The 25,371-nt window shown below is 39.3% G+C and overlaps 2 protein-coding genes across 2 annotated transcripts in view; one reads left to right on the forward strand and one right to left on the reverse strand.

Moving 5' to 3' along the window:
• TMEM156 (transmembrane protein 156) overlaps positions 1 to 14,074 on the reverse strand; it is a 42,595-nt gene extending 28,521 nt beyond the window's left edge. Inside the window, exon 1 of the mRNA XM_036273841.1 lies at positions 13,987 to 14,074. Within this exon, the coding sequence (XP_036129734.1) occupies positions 13,987 to 14,074 (88 nt within the window). The remainder of the gene's footprint in view (positions 1 to 13,986) is intronic.
• The window catches only part of KLHL5 (kelch like family member 5), a 142,523-nt gene that overhangs the window by 25,632 nt on the left and 91,520 nt on the right, over positions 1 to 25,371 (forward strand). The gene's annotated exons all lie outside the window — the stretch shown is intronic.

Raw genomic sequence — 25,371 nt, forward strand, 5'->3', positions numbered from 1 at the left:
CTGATGTATCATTGGCAATGATGTTCTACCATACAGTGGATTGCCTTTCCATTTTGATGGTTGTTTCTTTTGCTGTGCAGAAGCTTTTGAGTTTGATGTAGTCCCATGTGTTCATTTTCTCCTTTGTTTCCATTTCCTTAGGTGATGTATCAGTGAAAATTCTGCTGCATATGATGTCCGAAATTTTGTTGTCTACATTTTCTTCTAGAATTTTTATGGATTCATGAGTCACATTTATGTCTTTTATCCATTTTGAGTTTATTCTTGTGTATGGTGTAAGTTGATGGTCTAGTTTCTTTCTTTTTTTGCACGTAGCTGTCCAATTTTCCCAACACCATTCATTGAAGAGGCTGTCTTCAGTCTTCACTGTATGCTCTTGCCACCTTTGTCAAATATTAATTGAGCATATTGCCTTGGGTCCATATCTGGGTTCTCTAGTCTTTTCCATCATTTCTGATTTTGTGTATTTGGGTTCTCTCTCTTTGTTTCTTTGTGAGTCTAGCTAAGGGTCCATCAATCTTGTTTATCTTTTCAAAGAACAAGCTCTTTGTTTCATTGATACCTTGAATTGTTTTTTTTTTTGTGGGGTTTTTTTGGTTTTTGTTTTTTGTTTTTTGGTCTCCATGTCATTTATTTCTTCTCTGATCTGTACTATTTCCTTCCTTCTACTTGCTCCGGGGTGTTCTTTTTGTTTGCTTTCTAGTTCTTTAAGTTGTGAGGTTAGATAGTCTATTAGAAATTTTTCTTGTTTCTTGAGGTAGGCCTGTAGTGCTATGAACTTCCCTCTCAGAACTGCTTTCGCTGCATCCCATAGATTTTTGTGTTGTCGTGTGTTCATTTTCATTGATTACCAGGAAGTTTTTCATTTCTTCCTTGATCTTCATGGTAACCCATTCATTGTTCAACAATATGCTATTTAGCCTCCATGTTTTCAAACATCTTTGCATGTTTTTGTTGCAATTGATTTCTAATTTTATGCCATTGTGATCTGAGAAGATGGTTGATATGATTTCAATCTTCTTGAACTTGTAGAGACTTAGTTTGTGCTGTAACATGTGGTCTATCTTTAAGAATGTCCCATGTGCACTTGAGAAGAATGTTAATTATGCAGTTTTAGGGTGTAATTCTCTGTAGATATCTATTAAATCCATTTGATCTAGCACTTCATTTAAAGTCTCTGTTTCCTTGTTGATTTTTTGTCTAAGGATCTATCCAGTGATGTCAATGGGGTGTTGAAGTGCCCTGCTAGGATTGTATTGCTATTGATTTCTCCTTTGAAGTCCTCCAGAATATTTTTAATATATGTTGGTGCTCCTATATTGGGTACATATATGTTTACCAAGGTTATATCTTCCTGTTGGATAGATCCTTTCAACATTATGTAGTGGCCTTCTTTGTCTCCAGTTATGGACTTCATTTTGAAATCTATTTTATTATATATGAGTATTGCTACCCTAGCTTATTTTTCCTTTCCATTTGCTTGGAAGATTTTTTTCCATCCCTTCACTTTCAACCTATGTGAGTCTTTTGTTGTGAGGTGGGTCTCTTGTAAATAACATATATGTGAATCATGCTTTCTTATCCAGTCAGCTACTCTGTGTCTTTTTATCAGAGCATTCAAACTATTTACATTTAAGGTAGTTATTAATATGTACTTATTTATTGCCATTTTTGTTTAGTTTGGTTATATTTTTCTTCTGATTTCTTTTACTAATTACAGCAGTCCTTTTAGCATATCTTGCAGTGCTGGTTTGGTGCTAATGTATTCCCTTAGCCTTTTTTTGTCTGGGAAGCTCTTTATTTGACCTTCTATTTTGAATGATAGCCTTGCTGGATAGAGTAGTCTTGGATTCAGATCCTTGTTTTTCATGACCTTGATTACTTCATACAATTTCCTTCTGGCCTGTAATGTTTTTGTTGAGAAGTCAGATGACAGCCTTATGGGGGTTCCTTTGTAGGTAACCTGTTGCTTATCTTTTGCTGCCTTTAGGATTCTCTCTTTGTCTTTAATTCTTGGCATTTTAATTATTATGTGTCTTGGTGTGGGCCTGTTTGGGTCTTCTTACTTGGAGCTCTCGGTGCTTCTTGAACTTGAATGCCTTCTTCCTTCACCAAGTTAGGAACTTTTTCTGTCACTATTTCTTCAAATATATTCTCTAACCCTTGCCCATTTTCTTCCTCTTCAGGGACTCCTATGAAGCGAATGTTATTATGTTTTCAGTTGTCCCACAGTTCTCTTAAGCTGTCTTCCTGTTTTTTAATTTTTTTCCTTTTGGTTTTCTGATTGGTTGATTTTTTCTACCCTGTCTTCTAATTCACTGATCTGGTCCTCAGCTTCCTCTACCCTGCTGGTTAGTCCTTCCAATGTGTTCTTTATTTCTGCTATGTCATTCTTCATTTTCACTTGGTTGGTTTTCAATATTTCTATATCTTTACTCATGGTGCTGATGTCCTTACTCATGTTGTTGAGCTTCCTTAAGATCATGGCTCTGAACTCTACCTCTGATAATTTGCTTAATTGCATTTCATTTATCTCATCTTTGATAGAGTTCTCTTGTTCTTTCATTTGAAATTTGTTTCTCTGTTTTGCCATTTTGGCTATCTCAGTGGGTTTTGGAGCCTGCCAAATTTTCTCCGTGGGTTGGTGTTCTGCTGTTTGTGGCTCCCTCTACTGGGTTTGGATGAGCCTGGGTGGGTCCACATTAAACACCACTTTGTAGGTAACCTTACTTTCCCAGGTAGATTTGCAAGTCCAGGAAAGGTTCAGTTATCCTCTAGCTTTTTGCCTGAAGGCTAGTAGTCTCAGTTACTCAGGGCCTTGGAATGTGGCCCTGGTGTTCTGTGTAAGAGGATTTCCAGAGGGTGGGACAGATGCTAGTTGTTAATGAGCCTCAATTTGCATTTCATTGCCTCACCTGGAAAAAGCTGAATCTCCAAGGGAGGGGCTGCTGCTTTTTCCCACAGCTCTGGGAAGGAGCAACTGGCCACCGTCCTTTGTGGCCAAGACTCAGCTAAAACTCTTGAGTGCCCTCCAAATCCCGGGTGTCCCCATAGGGTTTCAGTCTAGTCCGCCCTCCCTCTGCCGGAGCCCCAGGTGAGTAGCTGTGGCTATTTCAGCACTTTGTCCCGGCTCTCTGAACTGTGGAGCCACTTGGGAGTTTAACCCCAAGGGCACTGCTCACAGCTCAGAACACTGCTGTCCGTGGGCTCCCAGGCCGCCACACTCTCACGCCTCTGCAGATCCTACCGGTGTCCCAAGTTATATGGTCCTGTTCTACTGCTTTTCTGTTTCTTTGTTCCAAAGATTTGTCTTTATTTTAATTATAATTCCTGTTTGGTCCTGGGAGATCGTCTGTGTAGCTTCCATTCACGCTGCCGCCATTTTACCATCTCCCTGGAAACAATTCTTTTTTTTTTCTTTTTGTTACAGATGTTTCTCCTTTTTTACCCCATTGACACCCTCCTCCCCATCCCCCCCACCCCATCCCCGGCTTTGTTGTCCATGTCCATTGGTTATGCGTACATGCATATAAGTTCTGTGGTTTATCTCTTCCCACCCCCCACCACCCCCTCTTCTGAGGGTTGTCGGTCTGTACCCCACTTCCACGTCTCTGTGTCTATCCTATTCCTCAGACTGTTATGTTCATTATATTTCACAAATAAGTGAGATCATATGATACTTGTCTTTCTCTGTTTGGCTTGTTTCGCTTATGATAATACTCTCCAGGTCCCTCCATGTCATCTCAAAGGATAAGAGATTTTTTTTTTTTTTAATCTTTATTGTTGAATGTAAAATGTATTACAGATGTTCCACATTTTTCCCCCATTGACCCCCTCCTCCCCACTTCCGCCCTCCTCCCGCCTTTTCCCACATTATTGTCTGTGTCCATTGGTTATGCATATAAGTTCTTCGGTTTATTTCTTCCCACCCCACCCCCCAACCCCTTTCCCTTTGAGGTTTGTCAGTCTAGCAATGAATTTGTACTTCTTAATCTCTTCACCTTTTTCACCCATTCCCCCAACCCCCCTCACAACTGGCAACCAACAAAATGTTCTCTGTATCTATGAGAATGTTTCTTTTCTGCCTGTTCATTTGTTTGTAGATTCCATTGTTGATAGATATGTATTCATTGCCATTTTGCTTGTTCATATATTTTATCTTTTTCTTCAAAAAGACCCTTCATCATTTCATATAATAACGGTTTGGTGGTGATGAACTCCTTTAACTTTTTCTTGTCTGGGAAAGTCTTTATATGGCCATCAATTCTAAATGACAGCTTTGCAGGATAGAGTAAACTTTGGTTGCAGGTTCTTGCTTTTCATCACTCTGAATATTTCTTGCCACTCCCTTCTGACTTGCAAAGTTTCTTTTGATAAATCAGCTGACAGCCTTATGGGAAATCCCTTGTAGGTAACTATCTGCCTTTCTCTTGCTGCTTTTAAGATTCTCTCTTTGTCTTGAACCTTTTGCATTTTGATGATGTGTCTTGGTGTGGGCCTCTTGAGGTTCATCCTGTTTGGGACTCTCTGTGCTTCCTGGACTTGTATGTCTCTTTCCTTCACCAAGTTAGGAAAGTTTTCTGCCATTATTGTTTCAAACAGGTTTTCGATTTCTTGTTTTCACTCTTCTCCTTCTGGCACCCCCAAGAAGCGAATGTTGGCACGCTTGAAGTTGTCCCAGAGGCTCCTTACACTATCCTCATTTTTTTGGATTCTTTTTTCTTTTTGCTGTTCTGATTGGGCATTTTTTGCTCCCTTATATTCCAAATCGATGGTTTGCTCCTTGCATTTACGTACTCTATGATTGAAGCTGTGTAAATTATTCTTTATTTCAGTTAATGCCTCCTTCAATTCTAACTGTGCATCCATGATTTCTGACTGGTCCTTTTTTATGCTCTTGAGGCCCTCACTAAGTTCACTGAGGTACTCACTAAGTTCATTGAGCATCCTTATAAGCAGTATTTTGAACTCAACATCTGTTAGGTTGCTTATCTCCATTTTGCTTAGTTCTTTTCTTGGGGTTTTGTTCTGTTCTTTCATTTGGGACCTGTTTCTTTGTCTCCTCATTTTGGCTGCCTCCCTGTGTTTGTTTCAGTGTATTACTTATTGAGAGGTATGGGGCTAGCTGAGACCAGATGCTGCTCGTATGAAAGAATTTAGGAAAAACCTGAAGCAGGATCCAAGACAGGCCAATCCTATGGTTAAGCAAGTGGCAACAGCTTGGGTGGGCCTGAAAGTTGGGTGGGCCTGAAAGTTGGGTGGGCCAGGGCGGGGCCTCAGGGAGTCACCAGGGCGGGGCTACCAGTGTGAACCAGGTTGCTGGAGTCCCAGATATGGCTTCTTTCTGCCACCCCAGGGAAGGCTCACCAAAGGAACAAAGGCCTCTGACAGCACGTTTGTCCTGGAGAAAGCCCCCTCTTCAGCCCTCACTCCAGTGCCAAACAGCTCAGTTCTTCCCTGTATGTCTCTGGCACCTCTCGAGCTGCCACCCCTTCAAGCTTAGAGGGAGAGAGTCCAATAAGTCCATGCACGGGCCCTTTAAGGAGCTGCCTGGGGCTCCAGCCGCTTCAGCTTCCCTGAGCCTCAGTTCCCACTGGTTTTTCCAGCCAGAAGTTATAGGGATTCTCTTCCTGGCACTGGAACCCTGAGCGGGGCACCTGGTGTGGGACAGGGACTCCTCAGTCCTCAGGAAGGACCTTCCCAGCCGAGGTGTCCTCCTGATTTTTATCCGCCACACATGGGTGTGGGCCCAGCCTGTCTGCCTCAGCCCCTCCTACCAGTCTGGATGTGGCTGCTGCTTTAATTCAGTAGTTGTAGGACTTTCATTCAGCTTGATTTCAGGTGGTTTTGAATGATGGTTGTTTTGTAGTTTAGTTGTAACTTTGATGTGGTTGTGGGAGGACGCGATACCGCGTTTACCTATGCCGCCATCTTGACTGGAAGTCAAGATTTTTCTTTCTTACAGCTGCATAGTACTCCATTGTGTATATGTACCACTGCTTTTTTATCCATTCGTCTACTGATGGACACTTGGGCTGTTTCCAGATTTTAGCTATTGTAAATAGTGCTGCTACAAACATGTGGGGACATATATTCTTTCTGATTGGTGTTTCAGGCTTTTTAGGATATATTCCTAGAAGCGGGATCATTGAGTCAAATGGCAGTTCAATTTTTAATTTTTTGAGGTAACACCATATTGTTTTCCATAGTGGCTGCACCAGCCTGCATTCCCACCATCAGTGCACTAGAGTCCCCTTTTCTCCACACCCTCATCAACACTTGTTTGATGATTTGTTGATGGTGGCCATTCTGACAGGTGTGAGGTGATTCCTCATTGTTGTTTTAGTTTGCATCTCCCTGATGATTAGTGATGTTGAGCATTTCTTCATATGTCTCTTGGCCATTTGTATGTCCTGTTTGGAGAGGTGTCTATTCAGCTCCTCTGCCCATTTTTTGATTGGGTTCGTTGTCTTCCCTTTGTTGAGTTGTATGAGTACTCTATATATTTTGGAAATTAATCCCTTATCTGATGTATTGTTGGCAATGATGTTCTACCATACAGTGGGTTGCCTTTTCATTTTGATGGTTGTTTTTTTGCTATGCAGAAGCTTTTCAGTTTGATGTAGTCCCATGTGTTCATTTTTCTCCATTAGGAAGGGACACTAAAAGGTGACTAAAAGAATTGTTTGGCTTCTGTCCCCCATTATGTCCCAGTAACATTGGACTCTAGGCCTCCAGGAATTGGTAGATGCTCCTGAAGTGACCAATCTATTCACTTTCGCTTACCTATCTGGATTTGTAAAATCTAGTCGTTTTTCCCCTTTGAGACGTGTTCTTATCAGCTCAACTATGTATTTTTTAATTTTTAATTGTTCTGTGTCACATTTCATATTTTTGTGCTAGGAATGTTTTTCAAAGTATGGCTATAAGAATAGAAGTCTCAACTCTCCGTTGACCTTCAAATATAAGCGAGAATTTATAATAAAACCTTTACCGTTTGACAGACAATAAGAGTGCCAGAAATTATTCTATGTAAAGTCATATTTTCCCAATACCTAAGCTATTCCTCTGTTAACTAGTTGTCAGGAAACTTTGGAAGATGAATGGATTATTTCAGACAATACATACTTTGAGTTATTTCTCCAGAATATTAAATGCAAACTAAGGAAAATTAGAAATATTTTCCACTAGAAATATAGCTAGTACAACCATTTTGGAGAAGCATTTGGTGGTTTCTTATAAAATAAAATATACTCAGCTATTCTACTACTAGTTACCTGGAATAAATGAAAACATATGTTCATACAAACACTTGTACAAGAATGTTTACAGCAGCATATTTATAATAGCCAAAAACTGGAAACAATCCAATGAATGAATGAACAAATTTAGTGTATTTATATAGTGGACTACTTAGCAAAGGAATTATTGGTATACTCAATAACAAGGATGAATTTCAAAACATTATGCTAAGCTGAAGAAGCCAGACCAAAAATAGACACTGTGTGATGATTCCATTTATATGAAGCATAAGAAGGCTCAAAACTATACTATGATGACAGAGGTCAGAAAGTTGCCTTGGGGGTGGGAGGAGATTTGACAGAAAAGGGCAGAAGGAATCTTTCTGGGCGTGACAAAAATTCATGATTTATATGGGATGGTAGTCATATAGGTGCATATTGATGTCAAAATTCATGAAACTGAGTACTTAAAATCTTTTCCATTTTAACGTATGTAAGTTATGCCTTCAAAACCAGAGCGAAACAAAACAGCCAATTGTTTCTAAAGATCTCGCATCATTATTGGGTATTCTGTAGCATAATTCAGCAATTTAAAGATATTAGCTGCCAGGATAGGAGAGAGTGTATGGTTTTGCTGCCTAATTTACATAGACATTGATTAACAATGTCCTTTGGTCACAGGTCTGCCTCTGTAACAATTGGCATAGACTCAAAAGAGTATCAATTTCAATAGCAAAAACTTAATTATATTTACATTTTGGGTCCAATGCTGATGCTTCTTTAGAAATATTGAGGGTGAAAGGATAAAAAAAGATCATGATGCGTATGATTGATACGGATTAATTCATAGAACATTTGAGGAAGGCAATTTGAAATATTTTCTGGGGGCAAGGGGCAAAGTCTTGGGCTACTTTAAACTTACGGTAGCAGTATGTGAAAGGCAGATTGGGGACAGAAGAAAGAGATGGATGGTTTAACTTGTCAAAACAAGGGACATAAACACATTGTGAAATTCTCCATGGAAAAAAAAATATGGTAGAAAAAATGACTCAGGGTAGAGACACATATAATTTTTAATTAAATTTATTGGTGTGACATTGGTTAATAAAATTACATAAGTTTCAAATGTACAATTTTATGATACATCATCTGTATATTGCACTGTGTATTTACCACCCAAAGTCAAATCTCCTTCTGTTACCATATATTTGACCCCCTTTACCCTTTACAACCCCCTCACCCCCATTTTCCTCTGGTGACCACCATACCGTTGTGTGCCTATCAGTTTTTGTTTGTCTTATTTGTTCGATTTGGTGCTTTGACATGTATCTTTTAAGTAAACTATTATGTGAAATACATTTCACAGGCTGCACAAACTAAAAGTTTTAGATTTATGATCATGTTTTGTGTTTCAAAAATGTAAGAGGAGGCCCTGGCCGGTTTGGCTCAGTGGCTGGAGCGTTGGCCTGCAGACCAGAGAGTCCCAGGTTTAGTTCCTGCTAGGGGCATGTACCAAAAAAAAAAAAAAAAATGTAAGAGGAGGACAGTAATGCCTGGCCTATCTGAATCAAAACATGTTTGTGAGGATCAGATGAGGAATTCTTCCTTCAAGAATGTTTCCCTTTTTTTCAATCCTCACTTGAGGACATTTTTGCATTTATCTTCAGATAGAGCAGGAGGGAGAGAGGAAGAGAAAGAGAGAGAGACACATTGACTGGTTGCTACCCACACAACCCCAACCAGGGCCGGGGACAAACTGTAACCGAGGTACGTGCCCTTAGTGGGAACCAAACCCGGGTCTCTGTGGTCCATGGGCCAACGCTCTAACCGCTGAGACAAACCCTCCAGGGCAAGAATGTTTCCTTTTTATTTGCTTTATAATGTAACTTGGAAAATTCACTCAGTCAACAAATACTGTCCTAAGTGCTCGAAATATGAACGAAACTGACAGAAAGCTCATTTTCATGGAGTTTACACTCTATTTAGAGAAATTGGACAACAAAAAAATATATACAATAAATAAGTAAATTATATAGGCGGTAAGCCTATGGAGAACATAACAGAGCAGTGCAAGGAGAGGATATATTACCATATTAATATTTTAAAGAAAGTAATATTTTTCTATTAAAAAAAAAAAAAGATATACAGAGAGCCCTGGCCGGTGTGCTCAGCGGTTAGAGCATCGGCCTGCGGTCCGGAGAGACCCGGGTTCGGTTACCGCTGAGGGCACGTACCTCGGTTGCAGTTTGTCCCCGGCCCTGGTTGGTTGTGCGGGTGGCAGCCACTCAATGTGTCCCTTTCACATCGATGTTTCTCTCTCTCTCTTTCTCTCTCTCTCTCTCTCTCCTGCTCTATCTGAACAAAAAATGAAAAAGTGTCCTCAGGTGAGGATTAAAAAAAAAAAAGAAGATATACAGAGAGAGCATTTATCCACCAATGTAAGGAGACAAGCAGTTAGAAATCATCCCAAGCAAGGATTGTGGTATTATAACTGAATAGATGAGAAAATGAGGCTGATTCTGCCCAAGCAGTGAAAAAGTATTATATTCAGCAGTACTTTTTTTTGCCAGTATATATTGTCTAAAATATATATGTAAAAATATAGTGTCCATTAGTAGCCATTTTTAATATTTTTTTATTGATTTTTTTAGGGAGAGAAAGAGAGAAACATTAATGTGAGAGAGAAACATCGATCAGCTGACTCCTGCACGCCCCCACGTGGGATCGAACCTGCAACCCAGGCATGTGCCCTGACAGGGCATTGAACCAGACCTCTCAGTCCATGGGACGATGCTCAGTCCACTGAGCCACACCAGCCGGACTAAGTAGCCATTTTTAAACTATAAAGATTCATAAAATTCAGGAAGAAATAAAATCTTACAACAAAGTAAAATTATCCATCAAGTTATATTCCCTCTTTCTGAAGGTTTTCAGAATAATCTCTTGAGAAAGATGCTTCATTGTGGATGAGCTTAAATAGTTAATAAGATAAAATGAATTATTTTATGTAAAATTACTTGGTATACTACCTGGTATGTGTGTACGTATTTGTTAAATTTTTGAAAAGTTTAAATAGTCATAAAACTATGTCCCAAACCTTACTTGGGATCACTGATTAAATTTTTAATGAGCCAGTCAATAAGAAGAAAATAAAGTGCCGATTTTTGAGAACTGGGATAACGCTTTCATGGCGGTTACCCTTAATAACACTTTTAACAGTACAGACGGAAGTAATGTGTAGTACATATGCTCGTATACTGCGGGGTTTCACCTACAGTTCATAAGTATTAAAGTTCCTTTATCCTTTGTCTTCTTCAGTTTTACTGCTCATTATACTACCATTTCCATCAGAAAGTATGAAATGGAAGGGGAAATGAAAGCTGGTAAACAAAGTGTATGTCAGTTTGGCCCTTAGAAGATAGTGAGGAAGTCAAGACAGCTAGATAAAATTAGGTTTGAGGTGTTGTCATCTGTGCTATTCCTGTCCCATGTCACCACAAATCATCAGGAATACACTTGCATAACTCATTACTCTCTCTGGTTTCAAGAATTTTTAAGATATTTATATGAGTACATTTTATTTGAAAATCAGTAATAATTATTTTTCTTAAAAAGTGCTTCTGCAAGTAGGTAAGGAGAAATATTGGGTGATCATTTGAACTCTTGGAGTTATTTTCCATTGCAACAAAAATGGAAGGAACATCTTCCCCCAGACAGACCCAGAGGCAACTTTTACTGTGTTCCCAATGTGCCTTTTTACATTGCTATTTAGTAATTCAATATGGTATTTAATTATTTACCAGTCTGTAAATTACAGTATTCATAAGTGAAAGAATAAAAATAAATAAAAGATCACTGAGATTTATATGAGTTAACCAGGTCTCTCTCTCTCTCTCCTTAAACATTAAGTTCAACAAAAGTAGGTTGATCAAGTCTATTGTTTGGGGAAACCCAGCTCCCTTAATTGCAAAAAGTTCTGAATCAAAATATAGCCATTCTTTTTTATATCTCCGTTATCCCATGCAATATAAATGCATCACATCATTATATTAACTACTGTATCTTAGCATAAGCTGCTTTCCAAATAAGCTGCAAGTATTAGAACAAGAAGTTTCTCTTGCAGTGCATACCCAATGCAAACTCATTAACTCTCAGACATCGTTAAAGGACCTCTTCTTTGGTAAAGTTAAAATAAATAGCTTATACTGTGTAATTATAATAATTGAATGTTCTGAGTAATGATTATTCAGAGACTCAGATACATTCTTGATGAAAAATGATCAAATAGACCTCTCTATTTTTAACATAGATCTTCAGAAGGTTTATTATTTTGAAATCAAATCTATTAGACCTTGTGAATACATTATTCCTCATTAAGATTCTTTTTGAATTTATTTGACATGTCAAAGACAGGGTGTCAGTGAATAATTTATAAGTAAAAATCATTTATAATATTTATCTTAGAAGTTAAAATGGATAGGACATAAGGAAAAATGAAAAAAAGACCCGTTACTGATAGGGAAGGTGACACTATACAGGAAAATCTCAAGGTTAATTTTAGCACTAATAGAACACTCTTAGATTGTCATCTAAATAATTTTACCAGATATTTTATTTTATGAACTACATTGGCTAACAGGTCAATTCATTTCATAAGGCATTAGATGTCATTGTGATTTAAAAATTACATGCCCTTATGTATAAAATGAAGAGAGATAAGCTATTCTTGGTGATCCATAAACCATTATAAGATATAAAACATTATTATTGCACTATTGAATCTGTAATAGATTATTCTTATACTTCTGTATGTGTAAAACATTTTGCCTAATAATCAACTTTTTGTTTATGGTAGCTCTGTGCAAAATTTCTTCTACCAGAAAAATGACATCAGGATAAGATGATGTTTTTCAAACACTTTGTTTTTTGTCTCCAAGGAGAGTTCCTTTGAAACATAATTCCCAAATAAGTTTATTACCCCAAAGAGTCCAGGGAAAAATCTATGCTGTTCTTAAAGCAGGAAAAGAAAAATGGCTGTTTTAAGTTTGTGGAGGCAGCAAGGTAGTATTGGGAGCTGATATGATCCTTTAGGAAACTAGGAGAACAAAAATTATTATCAGTGTTGGTAGTTACCAGTTTACATAAACACTAACCAATAATTAGTAAATCATTTATTAAATCTCTTTTAGGCTGATTACTTGGTTTTCATTGATTTTTTGGAGGTGCCAGATACATCTATATGACCTACCTTAGATAACTATTAAATAAGCTTACTCTCAGCCCACAATTGCTTAAAAATTGAAATAGTTTATCTCTAGTCCAATTCTAACTACTCTCTTTATATTTTCATTCACTGAAATCAAGAATTAAAAATACACGCTATGTAATAACTACATATGATGCCAGGTGGGTACTGGAAATATCGGGGGAACTCTTTGTAAACTATGTGATTGTCTAATCACTATGCTATACACTTGAAACTAAAACAAAACAAAAAAGAAAGAAAATAAATAAATATATATAATATATATGTGCTATGGTTGCTTAATCTAAGCAACGTAATGCCAGAAAACCAAGAAAATTTTGAAAAATTCAGTGGTTCACAACATTGTACAATCATGGTGTTTATTTACCAAAAATATTTTTATCAGTCTACTTAGCATTATATATATGCAACAATAATTATTTCAGCTAGTCATCAAATATAAGATTTTTCCTGATTTTAATCAAATTTATATAATTTTAAATGATATAATACATCATTTTTAAATTTTTTCTTATTATTAAATTCTAGGGAGCACAGTTATTATCCAAACACTCACATTAATATGTTTTCAAGTATTTTACTGACATATAAGAATAGTTTAAATTTACAACTATTTATTTTCCTACTCTTGGTTTCAGCATCATCACATTTCTTTGAAATATCCACAGAGTTCATTTCATTCCATTTTTCTCACATTACAAATATTCACACACATATACCTGCTTAAATTTGCACCCATCTTACTCTAATTATATTTTGAAACATCTAAATACTCTTGTTTTTCAAAAAGCAATAGTAAGTTATTGTGGGAAATAGCTGTGTTGGAGGGAATTCAAGCAATTTTAACATAATAAATGTTATTTTCTATATGTAATAATTTCAGAATGTAAAAACATACTTAAAACTGTTTTTGAAGAGAAATGTTTTAAAAAGCAAAATCAGCCCTGGCCAATGTGGTTCAGTAAGAATATAGGCCCATGCGTTGAAGGGTTGCGGGTTCAATTCTGGTCAAGGGCACATACTTGGGTTGCAGGTTCAATCCCTACCCCGGTCAGGATACATGCAGGAGGCAACCAACTAATCTCTCTCTCTCTCTCTCTCTCTCTCTCTCTCTCTCTCTCTCCCCCCCCCCCCACTCTCCCACCTCCCTTCCACGCTCTCTAAAGCTCAATGGAAAAAATATCCTGAGGTGAGGATTAACAAAAATAAATTAATTAAAAGCAAAATTATGTGATGAGATTACTGTTAACTCAAAGTTTAAAATCTAGACCACAAATTTCAAATTATCTTTCCATTTTTCTATTTCATTATTGCATGCTTCAGTAATTAAGTGCTATGACTAAGGTTACTTTGCTGTATAACTGTCAACTGAAGTTGCCATGCAGCATGTATCTAAAATGAAGACATTTCCTGTAGCCATTAGCTGTCATAATTTTTAAAATTAGAAAAAGAAAAGATAAATTACAATTATATACTCACCTTTTGGTGTCTTGAAATGTTCCGGCAAAATTAAAATGAATGTAATCACTATTGCTAAAAGTAATTTGAGAAGGGCTGTTTTTGTCATGTCTATTCAAATGACACACGTGTCCCCATCCAGTGCGTTAATGGCAAGTTTCTTCCTGCTTGAAGTTTCATCTCTGTGGTACTTTAAGTTTATGCAATTGACCTCATACTTCCTTTTGGGTAAGACTGAAAGAAAAAAAAAGAGAGAGAGATCTTGAACTGAGACTTTTTCATTTTCAGTCACTACCTTTGAATAAGCACTTTCAAACTATCTTCTAAACAAGATAAAAACAAAGAAATGATCTCAAGAAGCAAAGGGATCTTGTTCTCATCTAAATTTGAAGATATTTTCTCTTGTTTACCAATCGGTTGTGATAAATATAAACCCACAGTATACTCACCAAAAATAAAAGGATGAAAGTCATGTCCAGGTTATATGGACAGCTTTCATTCATTTACTTATTAAATGGTTGTTGACCTCTTTTAAGTGCAAGGCAGACACTGTTCTGGATTCTGGCATTCACAAAACAGTCTATCTAGAGGACAGTAGACCATACAAAAGGTAAGGATAAACTAAAGACATACACACAGTTTTAGTTCTACTTTACTACATGGTATAAAAGCAGTAGAATGGAACTCATTATCGTCATTCCTGTAAAGATAATGTAGGATTGTTACAGAATTCACATTTTCAGTTCCCATTTCAAAAAAAGATCTTTCGCCTGGCTGGTGTGGTTCAGTGGTTGAGCATCAACCCATGCACCAAGAGGTCGCTGGTTCAATTCCCAGTCAGGGCACATGCCCAGGTTGTGGGCTTGAACCCCAGTGGGGGACATGCAGGAGGGGGCCAATCAATGTTCTCTCTCTTTGATGTTTCTATCTCTCTCTCCCTCTCCCTTCCTCTCTCTCTAAAATCAATAAAGAAAAAAATATATCGTTCATTATGATAATCTCAGTGAAACAAAGTACTTTGTTTAGAATATATGAAGGGTAGAAAAAATTCTTGGTGAGTAAAGAATATATGCAAACAAATATTTTTGTTCCATTGTTCTTGTTTTTTAGATGTTGTTGCGCGTGTGTGTGTGTGTGTGTGTGTGTGTGTGTGTGTGTGTTTTAATGGTAATCAGCCCTGGCTGGATGGCTCAGTTGATTGAAGCGGCATCCCAAGACTAAAAGGTTGCAGGTTTGATGCTCGTCAGGGCACATACCTAGGTTGCAGGGGCATATGGGAGGCAACCGATCAATGTTTCTCTCTCACGTTAATTTTTTTTTCCTCTCTCTCTCTCTCAAATCAGTAAAAACATATCCTCAGATGAGGATTTTAAAAAATGTTAGTCAGTTTCTCCCTGCTCACACTCTCTTGTATCCCTACCACCCATGTTTCCATTTATCCTATTTCTTGTTCTTATCCATCCATCCCTAGGCTTTATGGAACAATGGGTAAGTGGGGAGTAGAAGGCAGGGAACAAAAGTCATCCTGTGAATATAGTATGAGTGTGAATGAATTGTCTTTCTTCTGATTGGAGGCCGGGATTTGATAGACAGATGGAAATCAAGGGGTAAGAGACCTTAGTACTACAACAGTCAAATGGGAGTAGTGCTTCAAACATTAGGCTTATTTTAGGAACCACATCATGAATCATTCAAAGGAAGAGAAGAATTGATGAGAGTCATTGCCCACACGGCCTACTAGACTGAGATGTACTGGAATACTGCTCCCAGCATCTTCAGTAGAGATGCAAGTGGTAGTGGTAGTGGTGGTGGTGGTTGGGGCTGGGGGGGGATCAGAGACCCTGTCCCTTAATTATTCTCCATCTTACAGGTGTCCCTAAGTGACCTTCTGCTCCCCATTTTGACCCTGTTTTGATTTGCTCAGACATTCTCTTATTTATGAATACAAACATTCTGATCATAATTTTACTAAATTGATCAAGAAAGTATTTACTTTATATAACACCATTAAGTCAATTTAATTCTTTGATCAGTTTTCTTAAAAAGGCAGTTATGCCACTTCAGTATAGGTTGGGGCAAAAGTTTTTATGGAAAGCGATATAATAATGAATAAATAATATAGGAATAAACTCTGTGTTTTGCATACTCACAGCTATAAACCACTTTTGCCCCATCCTGTATTTTTACTTTAATTTTTATTTTATTGTAATTATTTTTGGTATACGTATTTTTTTCTGTGAACAACATTGCTTTGGTTTATTTACTAATTCCTTTGTTTATATCAAATTCTATTGATTTGAGTTTTCTTTGTGGTAGTATGTACTTCCTGCAGACCTGCTCCTCCCTTCCCCATCCCCTACCACCCAATATAACCTCAAACTGCTTATCCTATTCTTGAGCACCTGGAAGACTAACTTTCCTAGCAGCTCCATGGGTCCCTCTGTTAGTGATGGGCTGACTCATGTGCTCTGCTTCTGGCCTCTTTGGTGCTATACAGATGGTGGATGCTCAGGAGACCAGTCCAGGCTCTCTAAGTCCTAGGCCACTGCCCGGCTGCTCTGAGGATATAAAGAATCAGTATCTCACAGGTGGCCCGAAATCTACTTGCTAGACACCAGTGTATTATCTCTGATTTAGCAAATGATGAGAAAATTATGATAAGCTCTCAGGCATTTCAGGAATCTTTTATTGCCCACATTGTTCTGTTATACTTAATCTAATTTTTACAAATACTTTTGATTATTCTGACTACAAGTGCTTCAAGTGTTAGAAGGATAATAGCCAACGACAAATTCCAAATATCCCCTGGATCAAATCCTCCAAGAGTCAATAGCAAGAATTAAAATTAAAGGATCAGAATATCTCACTTTTTCTGACTGTCATAATTCATCCACTAAAATGTTTTATAACTGAAATTACTACATCATTAGCCTGGCTGGTATGGCTCAATCAGTTGGGTGTCATCTCATGGACCAAGAGGTCACTGGTTCAATTTCCAATCAGGGTACATGCCTGAGTTACCAGCTCAATCCCCAGTAGAGGTCGTGCAGGAAACAGCCAATCAATGTTTCTCTCTCATCAATGTGTCTGTCTCTCTCTCCCTCTCCCTTCTGTTCTCTCTAAAATCAATAAAAACATATTTTTTAAAAATTTTTATTATAAAGTACATTATTAAATATTGGCACTGTAAAACAGCAGCAAGCACTATAATTTAATTATTAAGTTGAAATTTTTTTGTAGATAATGATCATGCCTTAGAAATAAACGAACAATAACTCTTGGTTTTATTTAGCTTTTAATTTATTTTGAAAATAGAACTGAAGCAACAGAAGGGTTAGAAACAAACAAACCTAGAGTAGACAAGCATCTAGTGGCATGTAATAAAAATTTTAACAATGTGCCCTGGCCGGTTTGGCTCAGCGGTCAGAACATTGGCCTGCGGTCTGTAGAGACCTGGGTTCTAAGGGCACGTACCTCGGTTGCAGTTTGTCCCCGGCCCTGGTTGGTCGTGTGGGAGGCAGCCACTCGATGTGTCCCTTTCACGTCGATGTCTCTCTCTCTCTCCCCCCCCACCCCCACTCTATCTGAACAAAATATCAAGAAGTGTCCTCAGGTGAGGATAAAAAAAAAAAATTAACAATGTTATTTATGGCTTTGATTTATATTTAAGAAGGACAGAGATGTAGCAAGCTCTAAACCTTTAAGTGTGTGACTGTTAGAATTTAATGTGGGTATTTGCCCTGAGGAACTGTGGGAAGCCAAAGCAGCTCCCAGAGCTGGAGAACTGAGTAGGGATTCTCCTTCCTGTTTGGTGCTCTTCCTCTGATGCACCTCCTCACATCTGTGCTCTCCTTCCGGTCATATTTCTGTACCATCTCCTCTCCATCACTCAAACATGACAACCCTCTGAGATTAAGTTATTTCTAAAGATTTAATTTGATTTTTAATGGCCCATAGATAACATCATAGTTCATTTGACCATACTCCAATTACATTATTTTTAAAAAAGTTTTCTATAGCACCACAATGTGAATTTTCATATAAATACATATTTGTGTGAGTCTGATTATAGAGTAGAATTACCGAGACAAACAGTATGAAGATTTTTGAAGTAGTTGGTTCCTATACAGGCTACCAACTGTGTGTGAGAGTACCCATACATAGCCAAATTTCAACACTCACCATTTTATTCTTTTTTTTTTTTTATCCTCACCCAAGGATATTTTTCCATTTATCCTTAGACAGAGTAGGAGGGAGAGAGAGAGAGAAATATCAATGTAAGAGAGACACATTGACTGGTTGCCTCCCGCCAGGGCCAGGGACGAACCGCAACCGAGGTACGTGCCCTTGGCCAGAGTCAAACCCAGGTTTCATTGGTCCGTGGGCCGACGTTTTAACTGCTGAGCCAAACCAGCCAGGGCACCATTTTATTCTTTTAACCTGTGTCAGTGTGAAAGGAAAAAATAATAATTTGTTTTTCAATTTCTCATATTTACTGGAAATTTGAATTTTTTCTCTTGTGAATTGCCTGTTCGTGTCTTTAATCAGAGCACGCATATCCCTGTGGCTGCTTTAGTGGGTTTTTTTTTGTTTTGTTTTTTGGTTTTTTTAGAGAGGGGGGAAGGGAGAAAGAGAGAGAGAGAGAGAAACATCAATGTGCGAAACATTGATCAGTTGCCTCCCAAATGCACCCCAGCCAGAGATCAAACCCGAAACCTAGGTATGTGCCCTGACCAGGAATTGAACACACAGCCTTTTAGAGTATGGGCCAATGCTCCAACCAACTGAGCCACCCAGCCAAGGCCTAAAAATAATAGCAGCAAGCACAAATGTAGCTCTACTGTGTGCCAGACACTGCTCTAACTCAAGCTTTCTCACAGGTGGCACTACTGCCATTTTGGGCTAGATCATTCCTTGTGTGCAGTGGACTGTCCTGTGCACTGTAGAGTATTTAGCAGCAGATGCCAGTAACAGCCCTTCCCCAGTTTTGACAACAACAAGAAAATGTCTTCAGCCACCTCCCAATGTCCCTGTGGGGCCAAAATAGCTCCCAATTAAGAAACACTATGCTAAACACTTCATGTACATTAAGTCATTTAATCCTCAAAACAAGGCTAGGAAATAGTCACTATCATTACTTCTACTTTACTCTCTTCAAACCAGTTCTAGGTAATCCAATCATCTGGAAAGTGACTTTAAGAGACCATTTGTAATCTCCATCAGCCTAATTACTTCTAATAGCATTACCTGCAGATAACCCGTCTACTTTGGCAACACAGCGAAGCTTGGATTAACACATTTTTGGGGGGAAATAATCTCTTATTAATGAGGTTTGCTGGGACATGGAGGAGGTTTAGGGAAACTCCAATGTCCTCATTCATTTTGTGGCTTGTTCAGCAAATATTTACTGAAGACCTGCAGGACAACTGACAGGAGTCTGAACCCCAGAGGTGAAGTAGCAAACAAAAGTCCCTGCACTCACATTCTAGCGGGAATGTATACTGCAGTGATAGACAATTATCAAAAAATGACAATAGCTTATTTTTAGGTAATGTTAAGTGTTCTGAAAAAAGTAAGGCAAAGAAGGATGTGCTAACAGAGAGTCAGGCAGGGTGCGTGTTGTAGTTTAAACAAGGATGTTAAAGAAGGCCTTGTATGATTCCATGTATAAGACACGCGAGAAAGGGTAAAACTGCAGGGGCAGAAAATACAGCAGTGCTTTCCAGAGGCAGCAGGTAGAGAGGGAGGAGTTGACTACAAAGGGGCACAAAGGAATTTTTAGGGTGATGAAATGTTCTATTCTTTTTTTTTTTTATCCTCACCTGAGGATGTTTTTCGATATTTTGTTCAGATAGAGTGGGAGGGAGAGAGAAAGAGAGAGAGAAACATCGACGTGAAAGGGACACATCGAGTGGCTGCCACCCACACGCCCCAACCAGGGACGAGGACAAACTGCAACTGAGGTACATGCCTTTAGCGGGAACTGAACCTGGGTCTCTCCGGACCACAGGCCGACACTCTAACCGCTGAGCCAAACCAGCCAGGGCGAAATGTTCTATTCTTGATGATGGTAGTGTTTATGCAACTGTAAGCATTAGTCAAAACTCTAGAACTGTATATTAAAAAGAACAAATTTCAATAAACTTCATTCTCTCTCTCTCTCCATCTCTCTCCACACAAGTGGTTTTGTTTTAGAAATAGATTATTGAGAAAGGGGCTGGGATGTTGTTTCTGAGTCTGGGAGTGTGGACCAGAGCTTGAACTTAATTGAAGAGAATTCCAGGGGGAGCATTAGCTCAGCAGGAGACTACAGCGTTGCCCCTGCCTGCCTGTGGCGAGGTTGTTGCAAAGAAACTCAGAGCATGAGGGCACACAGGAGGGCATGTCTTTAGCTGCCAGGTCAGCCAGGCCAGCCCCTCAGTGAACCAGAAAAGGTAGTCAGCATTGCTCCTGCCATAGGCTGCGGTTCATTGAGCTGCCTTCTCTTTGTTCATGATGCCTCTGGGGAGCATCTGGTGTGATCTGCCACACTGTGTCCAGAATGCTCCCTGGGCAGAGTTAGTTCACCTGAGGCCTTTACATATGGGGCCTTCTCCTTTGCAGCCCATACATGGCTGTTCTGCCTACACCATCCCCGCCCCAATCACCTGTGGCAAGAAGCACAGTGTTTTCACTAACAAAAGCCACTGCACTGAGATTGCAGCCGACAGGGAAAATAACCCCCTGGGGCCAATTTCCTTAAAAGGTATATGAGGCAGGCTTGTCTACCCAGCCAGCACACTCAGAGACTGGGGGAATGGGGGTTTGGGGGGCAGTGGGCAAAAAGGTAAACCACTCTGGAATGGATTCCTAGGACCACTAAAGTATTTCAGCCTCTGGGAACACAGCTTCTGACAATTAATTTGACACTTAAATGCATTATCATGTTACTTCCATGTATAAAGACACAGAAAAGCATAATCAAAACATTCTTCATGATACTAGAATGTAACAACCTGACTCTAGGAAATCCAGTAAACCGAACTTCTCGGAGTCTGAAAGTATTCGGTGCAATAGGTCCAGTCTCAGATAAAAAGAACCAGAGGCAACAAAAGGCATTTCAATGTCAAAATATGAATGCATTCCATTCTTCTCCCCTCCATCCCCAGGAAAATCAAGAAATAGCATTACTCAGATTCAAAAGAGCCCTTATTGCAGCCTGTTTTTTGTTTGTTTGTTTGTTTTATCTGAGACAGGACCTATTGGACCTAATACTTTCAGACTCTAGGCAATTGATTTTACTCAATTCCCTAAAGAGTCAAAGGTTGTTATTTGCTAGCAGCATGAAGAATGTTTCAGTTGGGCTTTGGGCGGGGGTTGTCCCTTTATACACGTAATCTGTAAGTAATAGTGTTTCTTGATTTTCTTGGGGATGGAAAGGAAGAGATAAAATGCTTGTTTTCTTTCTCCTTTGTATTGCTTAGACCATTGACTCTGACTGTCTTTGAATGTGTCTAGTGCATGCCACCTTCAATTCACCCACTGTTTTTCTATCTTAAGTCAGCTGTTTGCTACTCAGTCAGAATCTTTCCTCAACAATTCTGCGTTAAGTATAACCACTGAAGATAGAATGTAAGTGTGAACACAGAGGGACTGTGTACTTTTAAAAAGATGAACAAGCCCCTAGCCAGTTTGGCTCAGCAGTTAGAGCATTGGCCCACAGACCAGAGAGTCCTGGGTTCGGTTCCTGCTAAGGGTACGTACCTCAGTTGCAGTTTGTCCCCAGCCCCAGTTGGGGCCATGCGCGTGGCAACCAGTCAATGTGTCTCTCACATCAATGTTTCTCTCTTTCTTCCTCCCTCCCTCCCTCCTGCTCTATCTAAAGATAAATACAAAAATGTCCTCGGGTGAGGATAAAAAAAAAAAAAAAAAAAAAGATTAACAAGTCCAGCCAGTGTGGCTCAGTGGATTGAGCATAGTCCCATGGACTGAGAGGTCCTGGTTCATTTCCATGTCAGGGCACATGCCTGGGTTGTGACCTCAATCCTCAATAGGGGGGATGCAGGAGGCAGCTGACTGATGTTTCTCTCTCACATCAATGTTTCTCTCTTTACCGTCTTCTGGGGGAAAAAAAAAAAAAGATGAACTAAATAGAGAAGGAAGAGGAAGCATAATGATGATAAGAACTTTTCAGTTTACATATCTTTGTGACTCATCTTCTCTTCCGCATAACAAGTAGTACCATATCGTCTATGCTGTAAGCCTCTTTATAATACCTGGTAAATGTTCCTGTATGAATATTCTATAAGCAAACCACGAGTACTGCTTAACCTTGCAGAATGGTAATAAACATTCTCTGAGAACATTAAAATAAAAGCCAGATTGAGTGGTTCCTGTCTGTTAGACAGGAAGTAACATGTCAAATATGAAGATACATCCTGGAACATTTTTTAACTCATAGGAAATCAACATCAATAAGTAATCTTGTGTTTTTTATTTTTAAAAAGCAAAACAAGCTCAGCCAGTGTGGCTCAGTGGATTGAGTGCCATCCCATAGACTGAGAGGTCCCGGTTCCATTCCTGGTCAGGGCACGTGCCCAGGTTTTGAGCTTGATCCCCAGCAGGGACCGTGCAGGAGGCAGCCAATCAATGTTTTTCTCTCACATCAATGTTTTTATCTCTCTCTTCCCCTCCTCTCTCTCTAAAAAAATCAATAAAGACATATTTTTAAAAATAAATAAATAAACATAAAAAGCTGAACAAGTATGTTGAGATGCTGGAAGATGTTTTTTAATGCATGGAAATAAATACACGTACTTTGTGTTCATCTCTTGCCTTATAAGTTTACGGAACCCTAAATTAAGGATCTTCTAAAGTTTCATGAAACTGGTAGTATAACACTATAAGTTAGAAGAACGGTCCATTTGTAAATGGTATAATGCTCATGGGGGGAAAAATGGCCATACTGTATTAGTCATTTCTCAAGGCCTCATAGGTGAGGGTTGTTTTTTAATTTTTTAATTCATTTATTCATTCAACAAATGTTTTTGAGTGCCTGACATCATAGACCTCTCAGCTAGTCAGGGAGATAGATAAGTTAGCCAACTTCACAGCTCATCAATTACCTGCTGTGGCACCCAGCACGAGGGATACTGCAGGAACCCAGAGGATGAACACACTCAGCCTGGAAAGTTCAGGGTAAAGACTGCCAGAGGAAGCGACTCTTGAAGGGTTTAGACAAGCAGAGATTGGAAAGGCAGGGCACTCCAGATGGAGGGAACTTATATAAAAATATAATTATGAAAGAAATTATACATTCTAGACACTGCAAATCGTTCAGAACGGGCACAGGCCTAGAGAGGCGGAGAGAGGTTCGATTATAAAGAATCTTATGACTTTATTAAGATGTTTGAAATTTGCTTTGCAGGCAACAGAGAGTCACTAATGTGTATTAAGCAGGGTCCTGGGGGCTGAACAGAATTAGGTTTGTATTTTAGAAAGGTTAGGGAGACTGGCAGGAATTGTTCCAATTTGTTTTACTAAAACCTTTTTCTTCCAGTCAGAGAGTGTGGCCTGATTACAGGAGGCCTACTTATGAATGGGCGGATGGAAACAGGTGCAGGAGAGAATGCATGCTTCCCCAAGTGTCAGTACTGTGTAGAGCAGTTTTGTTTGTAAAAAGTTGGCTTTATTTGTTACTTATTCACCCTATCTCAGTTATACAGTTTTGGCATCCACAGTGACAGTCCCCTAAAAGCTGGGGTCAGCCCACACAAACTGGGATCATTAACCACAGCATGTGAGCCCAAGCAGCACAGGGCCCAGTGTAAGGTGGCAGGTTGCAGGCAGCGCTGTGGGGCTCTGCCCAGGAGGCCCAGGGCCCTCAAGTCACAGCTGGGAAGTTTGGGAACTGCTATGCTGCCTGCCAAAGACCACAGCGTTCCCATTTGTGGGACCAAACAGACTGCGTCTGGGGTGAGCCATCAGGTCTGTGTTCAGGATTGGGTCTGAAATGTGTGACATGGTGGTACGCCCTGGACTGTGGGTGGATAGACCTGCTGGGCTCATCCTGATTCTGCCGCTGACTTCCTGAGTGGTTTTAGGCAAGTCAGTTCTTGTCCCTCAGTCTATCTGTTTCCCTGTTAGCACTACTAGTGAGGTCTCCTAAGAGACCCTTCTGACTCACACAGGGGCCAAGTTTGCCACCATGGCTCTGTGCTTCGAAGGTCACTGTGCCTGCTGCTGGTGGCCATCTCTCTCCACAGGGCTGCACTCGCTCCTGGTGTTCCCTTCTAAGAACTAGGGGGTCCGTCAGCAAGATCCCGTCAGGCCGACAGTACTTGTCTCTGCTATGCCTGCTCGCAAGCACAGCCGGCACCTGTCCCCTTCCCGAAAGACCTTAAGAAAGGTTCCAATTCCTAAGATGTAGGTCACTTGTTATTGTGAACAGTATTTTAGACATGACTATGAGTCTTTTCATATTGTAAGGTAGTACTTATGTAGGTGCTCTGGGACTAAAAGTTAATGACCTTTCCTCCATGTATAAATAGAGTCCCACTTGAAGAAGGGGCATTGTGTCTGTCCCCAAAGTCCTGTGATTGGACTGGGATTATGCCATATCCCCCTGAGCAGAACTAAGACTTGAACAGAAATACAAATGAGACTTTAAGCCTTGGTTGTGATTGAGACAAGCTTAATGGCTCCCATGTGAAAGACAGAAAAGTGACCCTACCGTGTGGAGCAAGAAAGGGAGCCAAGAGGCAAGGAATCTAGGCAGATTGCCTACAAATGTATACCTGCCCTTCGGGGATGGAGGTTTATCCCTAGAAGAATGAAACCGGTAGAAGAATAGTTGAACAAATAAATGGAGTTATGAAGTTATTTTCCATATTAACTTTATTTTTAATCTCCTTTAGATTTAGTAAAGTTTATTTTAAAAGTTATAGATTGGCTTGACCAAGGAAACTTCCCCCCCGAACCAAGTTAAAAAGGGGAACAAGTTACACTGGGAACCAAAGGACACTAGAGTGAGAATCTGAGGTGAGCTTCAAGGGGACAAATTTTGGGTTGGATTTACTTGGCCACTTGTCTCTCCCAACTGGAAATTCTCCTTTTGAAACTCTGTATTTACATAGGAGGCTGTTTTGTGTCAAAATATGGATAGCAGCAGTACTGTTAAAAGTACTCCTAAATCCTCTAAAAAAGATCCTATTGCTGGGATTTTGACCATAGATACTGTACATAATTATATTTGAGCCTTTAATCTTTCCCACCCACACAATTTGTAATCAAAGCAGATAATGAAAAGCCAAACCAATTCTTTATTAAGGGCATCTATACATTAGGATCAAATTCTGTCTGCTAGCTGTCAGTACTACACTTCAACCAGATCAAAACATTGTTAAGCTCACCATCATGATTATTATC

This window comes from Molossus molossus, unplaced genomic scaffold, assembly GCF_014108415.1.
Source record: "Molossus molossus isolate mMolMol1 unplaced genomic scaffold, mMolMol1.p scaffold_m16_p_1, whole genome shotgun sequence".
Taxonomy (NCBI): domain Eukaryota; kingdom Metazoa; phylum Chordata; class Mammalia; order Chiroptera; family Molossidae; genus Molossus; species Molossus molossus.